General features: G+C 33.5%; 1 protein-coding gene across 1 annotated transcript; it reads left to right on the top strand.

Annotated features, from left to right (window-relative positions):
- The first annotated feature begins 7,642 nt into the window (after positions 1-7,642).
- On the top strand, positions 7,643-9,687 carry LOC120118537 (BAG family molecular chaperone regulator 1-like). Its single transcript, XM_039138561.1, has 4 exons — positions 7,643-8,422; positions 8,505-8,761; positions 8,844-8,990; positions 9,082-9,687. Exons 1-4 carry the CDS (start codon positions 8,191-8,193, stop codon positions 9,457-9,459), a joined length of 1,014 nt encoding a protein of 337 aa, XP_038994492.1. The 5' UTR covers positions 7,643-8,190; the 3' UTR covers positions 9,460-9,687.
- The last annotated feature ends 1,482 nt before the right edge of the window (positions 9,688-11,169 follow it).

The raw sequence follows: 11,169 nt of genomic DNA, 5'->3' as shown, positions 1-11,169 counted from the left end.
GCGAGTAGTGTTCCATCTTTTCATTGGCCCTCTTTACCTTGTATACCATACCATAAATCATTCGACAATGAGAATATTCTACATCAATAATTTAGCGTTATTTATTTATCATATTTTCATTATTATTTTAAAAGTTAGTTTAAATACCCATTCACTCTAAAGGTGGTAAACGGGTTATTCAGATTGGGTTTGATACGGGTCATCTCGGGTTTAGATTTAATTTGGGTCAAGTTTGAGTTAAGTCGAGTCATTTGGGGTTTTAATTTTATTCAGGTATATAGTAAGTCGGATCAATTTTGGTATAGGCTCAGGTTAATATTAGATCGGTTCATTTTCTATTCGAGACAATATCAGATCGATTGATTTTGGGTCAGATCAAATCGAATTCGTTGATTTTCAAGTAAGTCAATATATGATCAATTATTTTCGGTTTAGCTCAACTTTAGATCTTCGAGTCAATTAGGGTTGAGTTGAGTATGAGTCAAATTAAGTATATAGAATTATTATATTTTGTAAAAACATGTCTTTTTTAAATATTCATTTGTGTTCAATTTTATTTAAATTCAATTATCATTAGGGATTATAATTTAACTCAATCTGGACCTATAAATATATTGGATTTTGTGATATTTTTTATTGGTCTGGACCTAAAATTTTGTTGTACGATTTGTTCGATTAAAAAATAAAATTTTTAATTATACATTTTATTACCAATTAAACTTAAATTATATGCTTAGCATTCAATTATAAATATAATATTTTATTAAATTTAAAAGTAATAATAATATACTATTTATGTTTGAATAAATATTATTTTAAATATATTTATAAATGATATTATATTATTATGTCATCGATAATATTTTATTTTTAAATTGTAAATAAAAATAAATATTTTTGTATTGTAAAAAATATTTGTGTAGTGTAAAAAATAAGTTATTTTTGAGTTAAAATCGAGTCAGTTCTGTTCAGATCGGATTGGGTAAATTAAATTAGGGATACTTTTGATTCGGGTTACTTTCGGTTTGACTAAAATTCGGGTTGGTTTCAGTTCGATTCAGGACACTTTTGGTTTGAAAAAATTCGGGTCGATTTTTGTTTGATTCGGCTTTTCAGGTTTCGGGTCAAGTTTAGTTCATCGTGTTCAAGTCTATTTCGGATCTCGATTTAGATAAATCAGTTTGGGTCAAATTTGCCAGTCTAATTCACTCTATACACCTAATTTCCTATTTTATTTATTGATAATTGAAAAAGTAGTTAGAGTTTCATTTTCATTTCATAAATAAATGATATTAAGATGTAATAAAGAGACCTTCCACCACCCCCTTAGTTATTTGCTAAGTCAAAGGATTATCATATTTATAAAATAATAAAATGATCGGTTGAAATTTTAATTTAATTAGTATTATTGTTGTAAACATTTTAAATTTACGCTTTCTAAATTATTGCAATATCAACAGTATCAATCAAAGATATAATCAAGTTACGAGTGGGAGAGTTTATGGCTCCTCAACTTTCGTGGTCTAATTCTATTTTAATCTGCAATTATGTTGTAAAAATTTTGAAATTAAAGTTATGTCTTTTCGTATTTTTTATGGTTCAATTGATTTTTAGATATTGTGAATTTTAAAATTAATGAAACTAATTTACGGCGGATTTATGTGTAGGTCAAGGTGGCAACCTAACCACCATAAAATTCGAATTTTTTTGAGTCATTGAACTTGAATAATGCATCATTTAAGTCCTTTAATCAATGAAAATTATCATTAATCAGTGGCGGATTTGTGTGTAGGCTAAGGTGGGCACGTGCCACCCTAAAATCCAAATTTTTTTGTATTAATTCTTGAATTAGTCATGGTGCCCACCTTAAATTTTATTTGGTCTACCCCATACGTAAAATTTCTATTATTAATACATATGTGTTCACTCTTGTAGTAGACTCAATTTATCACTTTCACTCATATCGTATTTTTGCATCAATTTAAGTCTTGAAGTTGCTCAATTGCATCATTCTATACCCTATCCCTAACTATAAACCTTAAACCCTAAGCCATAACCTAATTATCTCTAAACTACAAACTTTAAATCCTAAACATTGATTTAATGTTTATAATTTAAGGTTTAAGTTAGAATAATGGTGTAGAATGGTACAATTGAGCAAATTTGAGGGTTAATTGATATAAAAATACGACATAGACGAAAATGATAAATTAGGTATGCTATCGGGACAAAAGTAACTTTTAAGCCTTAATTGTTAATGTGTTTATATGATAGTTAATAATATTGATATAATTGTCAACAATATTATAGTGTCTGTCAAATGCGTGTGATGACGTGACAATCTATGACTTATATATTTGAAAGTTTGAAGACCGAATCGATTTTCATTTAAAAAATTAGATAAACCTTTGGGTTTTTAAAAAGAGAAAATAACTTCAGTGACCAAAAATCCCAGATAATATATGATTTTGACCAACTTTTTTTGGATTTGCGAAAATGACCAACAAAATCGCAATACGATCTCTAATTCACATTGCGATCTCCAGTATCGCAAATTCGTGTTGCATTTCGCGTTGCGATTTTCCATTTCGCGTTGCGATAGTTGAAAATCGCGTTGCGATTTTCTATTTCGCAATCGCGTTGCTATAGTCTACAGTTGTCGTTGCGATTTTCCAAATTTGTTGCGATAGTCTACAGTTATCGTTGCGATTTTCTAAATTCGTTGCGATAGTTTAAAAAAAAGATTTTGTTTTTTAAGAATTTTCTCTAAAAAGATAGTATCCGCGCGGACGTGTCAAAGACACGTATTACCACGACCACGACCCGAGACGAGGCGAGACGGCGGTGGCGGCGGCGCGCGAGAGTCCCTCTTGTTCTCTTTTACTCAACAAGGAAGTGCAAAATCCAAGCCTTAAATACCATTCCCAATAGTATTTTCAATACTATGTGGGATTGAGCATTACCCCACTTTTTCTAATTTTTTACTTTTAACAATGTTTTGAAACAAGTAAAAGTAGTCCTTTTAATTTGACGACTTTACTTGCATATATAACAACTTACATTCTTAAGAGTAATATACGTAGATATCATGTGCTTAATTTAAGTAGCATAGGTTATCATCATTTCTTCAAGTATAAGAATAAAAACCCGACAGAACCTCCACCAGAACCAATCATGCAACGCTTGTGGCAATGAACGTTATTCAACTCTTCAAGAAACAATCTTCACAATAGGATTGGTAATGTTCAATTCTACATAGTATTGGAAATACTATTGAGAATGGTATTTAAGGCTTGGATTTTGCACTTCCTTGTTGAGTGAAAGAGAACAAGGGGGACTCTCGTGCGCCGCCGCCGCCGCCGTCTCGTCTCGTCTCGGGTCGTGGTAATACGTGTCTTCGACACGTCCGCACGGATACTATTTTTTTAGAGAAAATTCTTAAGAAACAAAATCTTTTTTTTAACTATCGCAACGAATTTGGAAAATCGCAACGACAACTATAGACTATCGCAACAAATTTGGAAAATCGCAACGACAACTGTAGACCATCGCAACGCGATTTTCAACTATCGCAACGCGAAATGCAACGCAAATTTGCAATACTGGAGATCGTAATGCGAATTAGAGATCGCATTACGATTTTGTTGGTCATTTTCGTAAATCCAAAAAAGTTAGTCAAAATCGTATATTATCTAGGATTTTTGGTCACTGAGGTTATTTTCTCTTTTAAAAAAGTCAATAAAGTCATTTTATTACATCTTTATTCACATATAAACTATATGTTAAACATATTAAATTATAACATGGGACTACTATATCTAAATTATGAGAATTATCAATTATTTTTATCGATTAAAGAATGACATTAGTATTTTTTTTTTGTTTACAAAGGGGAAATAGAGTAAAAGAAAACGGTGATTAGGCAGCAGTATATCCTCTCGGGAAGGATACTCCCATGCGATAAGCGATTAAAGAAAACGCTTCAGACGGAGGAGAATCATAAATCACGAATTCATCTTCGAGGCTACAACCCATATTGGAGAGGGCATCAGCTCAAAAATTTCCTTCAAGATAAACATGGTGGAACGTGAGAGTCCAATTACGATCCTTCAAGCTGCGTATGTCCGCTATAATAGTTCCCAAGGGATGCTTAGCAACATTCCTAGATTCAATCAGATTAATTACAACCCGAGCGTCCATCTCGGATTCAATGTTACGAAAGCCATACTCCCAAGCAATTGACAGGCCGAGACGGACAGCGTGGAGCTCAGCCGCAACGTTGTAACAAACACCTAAATGAGCAGAGAAACCAAAAATCCAATCTCTAATACTGCTCCGCAAAATACGACCAGCTCTCGACACGCCTGGATTACCTTGATTGGCACCATCAGTATTTAGCTTGGCTCTACCAGCTTCGGGAGCTCTCCAAGACACCTGAAATGACCATTGGGCACATGCACGTCCTTTGCGGCAGTCAAGTTGGATGAGATTGACCAAAAATCCGACCCAACTCGATCCTTTGCCCTCCCTATAATACGTCGTGCACCAGAATATTCCCCCACCCCAAGCTCACACGTTCTACTACGCGTGGAACGGCTTAGAAAACGCCACGCGTATACCTCGCACTCGCGTGTGCGCCTCACACCTGTGAAGAAGTGTCCCAAGGCAAAATGGAGATCGCCAAGGGATGAGAACTTAACAAGAAAGTAGACATCTCCTACGCCAATCAGTTCATACTCTGCCTTTTGCATCCACATTTTTCGGATACGTTCATCAAGAACACGAAATCCGATAGTTCTGCCAAGCAGCTTCACGACCAGGCAATTAGACCAACGAACATTGAGACTAGCCTTGAACTTATCAGATGTTCTCAAAGCCGGCCAGGAATCCTTGGTACTCACCGAAATCAGGCCATCGTTTTGTCCAATAGGACCGAACTCATCCGAGTCTTGGAAACCATAAATCATACTCTTCCACATAAGCTATAGAATTACATTAATTGATTAAAATAGTTACAGCATTAATTTTTCATATTACGTACTTAATTATATTCAAAACATTGAAAGCTTTCACAATTATAAATAGCTAAAGAAATATTATTTGGGAGTTTGGACAAACCCATACAACAAGCAACCACTCCTTTCTGCAACTGGTATTGGTTCGGTCGTGAGTCTAAACCAAGTGGGTTGCACCGTTCCAATCCCAATCCCAATCCCAATCCCAATCCCAATCCCAATCCCAAACCCAAACCTACGCTATTACGTTTGGGATGAAAATTTAACCCAAAGTTGACAGTTTTTATATCATCCAATTTGAGAGGTCAGATTTTTTTTTTAAAAAAATTAGATTTAAGACGGGTTAGGTCAAATTTTTTAAGGGAAAGAGATCGGATCTGGTCAGATTCAAGTAGATTATGAAAAAACTCAAATATAATCCGATCCGAAGATAATAATGTAATTTTCTTAAAAGTTAATTATTTTTAATTAAATCTTTATTTTATACCCGGACAAGTAGGATATATACTCTATGATGTCAAATAAAAAATATATATTTTTGAGTTGGGTGAGATTGAGTAAATGATATATGATTTTCAGAACAAATTAAATTCGAATATAAGTTATTTATTTTTCCAATCAAGTTAGATCAGATTGAATAAAAATCCGACCTAACTCGATCCGTTGCACTCCCTATACTACGTCGTGCACCAGAATATCCCCCACCCCAAGCTCACACGTTCTACTACGCGTGGAACGGTTTAGAAAACGCCACGCGTATACCTCGCACTCGCTCGTGCGCCTCACACGTGTGAAGAAGTGTCGGTGGATGACAACAAGGTCAGACCTCATCAAATGGAGGCAGTAAAGTGAAAAAGCTGCAACTGCATTTTGGGCAAGCCCATTAATTTGACACGCACCGTAACTTCCCCCCCCCCCCAGGGGTTGTTTTAAACGTGGTTGGATTTTTTTTACTGTATTTTACTCTCTGTATACGTAGTAGGTAGCTTAGGCGTGTGTACTTTAATACGTACTTTACTGGGAGTGGACATTTTAAGTTGCAACGACGACGTCGCGTTTGATTTGGTAAGAGTTTCTCCTGTGGTGCGAGACAAATCGTTTTGGTGGATTTTGCAGTTCTGGTAGTAAATGACAACCCCAGATCCCACTCGGAAAACTACTTCCAATCCTCCTCCATTTACTATGCTTTTTCAATATTAGTATTTTAGGTAAAAAAAATGTATTCCCCTCAATAAAATAAATAGATAAGTCTAGTTAGGTTATTTTTTTCTCCATATTTTGTTTGATAAATCACGTTATTTTTAATGAAAATAATTGATTTTTTAAACAATATAACTAAGCTAAAAATACCCTCCTAACAGTGAAATCAAGAGGGAGAGTACCACACGAACCAAACAACTTGAGTTGTTGTTATTTTCTAAAATTTCGGGACCAAATATCATATTAAGATTGTAAACGTTCAATATAGTTTAGACATTTATTTTTGTATTAAAACTTTAGTAAAATATAATAAGCACAACGTATCTTTTAGGATTAACTACACGAATGATTGTGTTTTGTCTAATTTTAGTCACTGATTTTAAAATACATAAGATATGGCCACCTTTATTTTTATTTAATAAGATATGGTATTTTTTTCTTTTATTTATTTAAGATGCGGTCACCACGAGTCAACTTTTGTTAACAATGAATACATTAAGTGACATGATATTTTGGTATAATTACACATTTGATCCATATTATTTATATATTCTCTCAATTTAATTATACTTTTAATAAATTAAAATAAATTTAATCCTTCAATAAAATGATGTAATGTCTCATTGATGTCATACGTCATGTCATATGTTTATTTTAATTTATTTTAATTTAATATATTTATTTTTCTTCAATTTGCTTTGTTTAGTTAAATTAAATTAAAATAAAATTAATCTTTCAACCGAAATGTGACATATGACATGACACGTTGCACCAATGACAATTACATAATTCGGTTGAAAATTAAATTTATTTTAATCTATTAAAAATATAACTAAATTGAGAGATTATGTAAATAAAAAAAAATCAAATATGTAATTGTACCAAAATATTTAACGACAATTAACTCGTGGTGAGCATATCTTAATTAAATAAAAATAAATATCTTATGTATTTTGAAATCAATGATAAAAAAAAAATACAGATAAGTAATCACTGTGTAGTTAATCTATCTTTTAAATAAATACGAATTTATTTAAATTAAATTTTACAATATATATTTATTTATTGTATTAATGCATGTATTAAATCTTCATTTTTTTTTCATGATATTCACTGTTTTAAGACCTGTACGTGTCTAACCACCAGCATCCAGTCCCATGCTTTCATGACCTATACCACGCCGCAGCCGAACACTACCCCAGATCCACGGTGAAAACGGAAAGACCTAAATATCGTCTGTTTTCCCGTCAAATTTCACACGCTTTGGCGGCTTCCTTTGTTTGTAATTGTTTCCTTTTTTTTCAAAAGATTATAATTTTACATATTAAAAAATAAAATAGATTTCTCATATCGGATTTTTTTTAATTCTTTTATATTATAATTTTGATTCTTACTTCACAACAGCAGCTGAGATAGCTGTCCACTCGTTCTTTTTATTCAATTTCTCCTCTTATAATCTTCCGCGAGTTTTCCAGAGCTTCAACGAAGGGGGGAGAGAGAAGGAAAACATATCACTTAAAATTCTGGAAAGAGGTTTTTGTTTCCTTTTGATTGTATATTTTCCCTGTGATTTTCTCCGAAAATTCGAGAGAAATCATAGATTCTTGGAAGCATTTGTATTACGCTAGTGAATTTGGAGATTTATTTATTTTTAAATACATTACGGTTGAAGAGATCTGGGAGTTTGCGGGAAAAGAATCGAATATTTTGCGTTTTTTTTTTCTTTTTGTTCTTTACATTGCCTTTGGTAAGACGTCATTGCTGGTGAAGGTGAAGAGTTTCCGTTTCTTTTTTTTTTCATTTTGATTTTATTTGTAAATCGAGTGAACGTAGGAATTGGGCTCCTGTAATGCTGGGATCGGAGTCGTAGAAACGTAACGTTTTGTGCGAAAAAAATACCAATCGCCGACTTTTCCAGAGATCTAAAACAATCCTTCATAAATATTCATCGTCCTTATTTTTAGAAAAAAATAAGATGATGAGAATGAAGACTAAAGCGACAGGGCAGTTTCCGGTGACGAATAGAGGAGGCTCATCTTTTAGCGGTGGCGGTGAACCGGTTGCTCAAGATTGGGAGCTTAGACCCGGAGGCATGTTGGTTCAAAAGGAATCCGGTCGAAACTCCGTCCCGCCACCGACTATTCGAGTTAGAGTCAAGTACCGGTCCATCTATCATGAAATCAACATCAGTTCGCAAGCTACATTCGGTGAATTACTATCGAACTCTTTTTATCATTGGATTAATTAAAATTTAAATTATTGACTTCGGGTTAATATTGAGTGTGTCAGGGGAGTTGAAGAAGATGTTGACTGGGCCAACTGGACTACACCATCAAGACCAGAAGCTGTTGTACAAAGACAAAGAGAGGGATTCCAACGCGTTTCTTGACATGGCTGGTGTGAAGGACAAATCGAAACTCGTTTTAATCGAAGACCCAATTAGTCAAGAGAAAAGGATATTGGAGACGAGAAAGAATGCTAAAATGGAGAAAGCTTCTAAATCTATCTCCGAAATCAGCTTGGAAGTCGACAGACTTGCTTCTCAGGTACACGCATTATTCAAGTTTTCTACTAATGAGATTCATGATATTTGCGTTGAATTTATGAAGTCATGGGATATTGTGTTAGGTGTCAACCCTTGAAACGATCATTTATAAAGGTGGGAAAGTAGCAGAAAAATATGTGATTAGTTTGATTGAGCAGTTGATGAACCAATTGCTTAAATTAGATGGGATAATGGCCGATGGAGATGTTAAATTACAAAGGAAAATGCAGGTATCTGAAATGATTATTTGCTTTTCTTTGGTTTGGTTTAGTTTTTTTATAGTGCAAAGAACCATGTATTTATCTGCCATTGTTGTTGAAGGTGAGAAGAGTTCAAAAATATGTCGAAACATTGGATATGTTGAAGATAAAAACTGCTATGCCTAACACCAATGGAGGACAAACAGAAACTCAAAATCAAAATAAGCATTCGAATGCTAGGAAACTAGCTCCGGTACAAGAGCAGCAATCTAGGCGCTTTAACGGGCAAAAACTGGCACCAGTTCAACAGCAGCAATCAAGCAATTCAGTTGCCCATTTGCCTGTACATCAACAATACCAGCAACAGCAGCAGCAATCAGCATCGGGGTCGGTTGTATTCACCACGAAATGGGAGACATTCGATTCATCCCCGTTATACACATCTACATCAACTGCCAATAATTCAGCACCGCCCAAGTTCCCTTGGGACTTCGACTAATCAGTATGCTACATCACTGTTCTTTTCTTCTTTTCTCCTGTGTGAATGTGCTTTGGGTTTGCTTCTTCTTCCTGTAGTTAGATTTTCTCGAGCAACCCTCTATTTTTTTCCTTTAACCTGTCATTAAGTTCATTAAAATAAAATGGGGGCTTCCATCATTATAGTTAAGAACCTCTTATTTGTATCCTATTATCGTTGAATTCATTTCCCAGTTTGTGTACTGCCTTCCTTTTGATGGTGACAAACGTATGTATATTTGTAGACTTCGTTAATTTAAAAGATACTATCCTCTAGGTTTTTAAACCCTGTGCCTTTAATATTATTCATTACAAAGAACCATTTTGGGTTATATGGACCTTGTTTACATTCGTAGTCAAATTAGGTCGAACCCTTAAAAACAAAAATAAAACTATAGGTTTTTTTCTCATAAAAAGTCGAACCGATTCAACGAGATAATTATAGTCTAATTCTATTCCATTGCTTGATGTGGGGTCTAGTTCACTTGAGTGGTAGCGATTTGGTCTATCCAATGATGGGTAGTTGAGTATGATAAAAAGTGCACAATTAGGAAATGAAGATTGGTGGGTTAATTTAACCATTTAATTTGGAAGTGTGTGTTCTTTCAGAAATCCTTTTTTATTTGGTTCAAGAAGCAAGTGTTTAGCATTTGAGGCTATGATATTACCTATTACCAACCACAATGTATAGGGTAGATCAAGATGGAGTAAAGAATCACAACACTGAGCTTAATGAACATGATTGGGATATGATTGAGAACTGTGCTTTTTGTATTATTGGTTGAGAAGGGTAGATTTTGATTCATCGTTGGAACTTGGAACTTGGAACGCTAAAGTCAAAAGGTCGATTGGGCAAAATTATTCACTTAGGACAGTGAAAAAAATTATTGGTTCATACATGAGTAATGTTGCAGTGTTTGTCGGGAGACACCAGGAACATAATGAGTTTCTAAGAAGACTCAACGACCACAATGCGCCTTCTATTTTGTTCCTATAGTAATTTTTGACAATCTCACTGCGTGAAAAATGAGAAAGACACATTATCTTCATGGCATCTTCGGCACTGAAACGATCATACCATCTCAATAAATAATTTTGACGAGACCCAATGTAAGCCAATTATTTTTTCCAACCGCCCATGCGAGCAATTTTTCCAGTTGATTGAGTATTGTGTAGAAAATTTGGATCTATTATATAGAAAATATAATATAATATAATATTTAGAGGGTTATTTATTTTTTCATTTAACCTTTAAATTTTAAACTGTTTATGAATATGTGTTTACAATTCGATCTATTTGTTTTTTAATTATGTAACTTATGTTGTATGTAATGTAACATTTAAGTGGGTAAGTTGATGTAATGATCAATCATTGATACTTTGAGGATTAAACTATAATTTTTTGGAAATTTGGGATCAATGTTTAATCTTGACCACGCTTAAAACACCCAACAAAGTTAACCACTTAAAAATATCAAATTTTATATTAGTTTATGTATAATGAATCAGTTGTAGATTTTGTATGGTGTTTTGGTTAATCTTAATAAAGCATCTTTCGAATTTTAAAATCACATTTTAACTTAAACGGTACAGAATTAATATAATTAAATTATATAAATTAAAAATATCAAATCAGATAATATGAAGTAACTCTATGATATACAAGGACTAATATAACAAAAAATAAACGGTG

The sequence above is a fragment of the Hibiscus syriacus genome, unplaced genomic scaffold, assembly GCF_006381635.1.
Source record: "Hibiscus syriacus cultivar Baekdansim isolate YM2019G1 unplaced genomic scaffold, ASM638163v2 tig00110328_pilon, whole genome shotgun sequence".
NCBI lineage: Eukaryota > Viridiplantae > Streptophyta > Magnoliopsida > Malvales > Malvaceae > Hibiscus > Hibiscus syriacus.
The sequence above is the reverse complement of the archived record's forward strand: the minus strand, read 5'-3'. Positions and strand labels throughout refer to the sequence as shown.

What these genes read in the sequence shown, in the direction of transcription:
- LOC120118537 (XM_039138561.1), top strand. Translation starts at nt 8,191, where the DNA reads ATGATGAGAATGAAGACTAAAGCGACAGGGCAGTTTCCGGTGACGAAT. An exon ending in CAGTTCGCAAGCTACATTCG is followed by an intron (nt 8,423 to 8,504) that starts GTGAATTACTAT and finishes TGAGTGTGTCAG; the next exon opens with GGGAGTTGAAGAAGATGTTG. An exon ending in TCGACAGACTTGCTTCTCAG is followed by an intron (nt 8,762 to 8,843) that starts GTACACGCATTA and finishes ATATTGTGTTAG; the next exon opens with GTGTCAACCCTTGAAACGAT.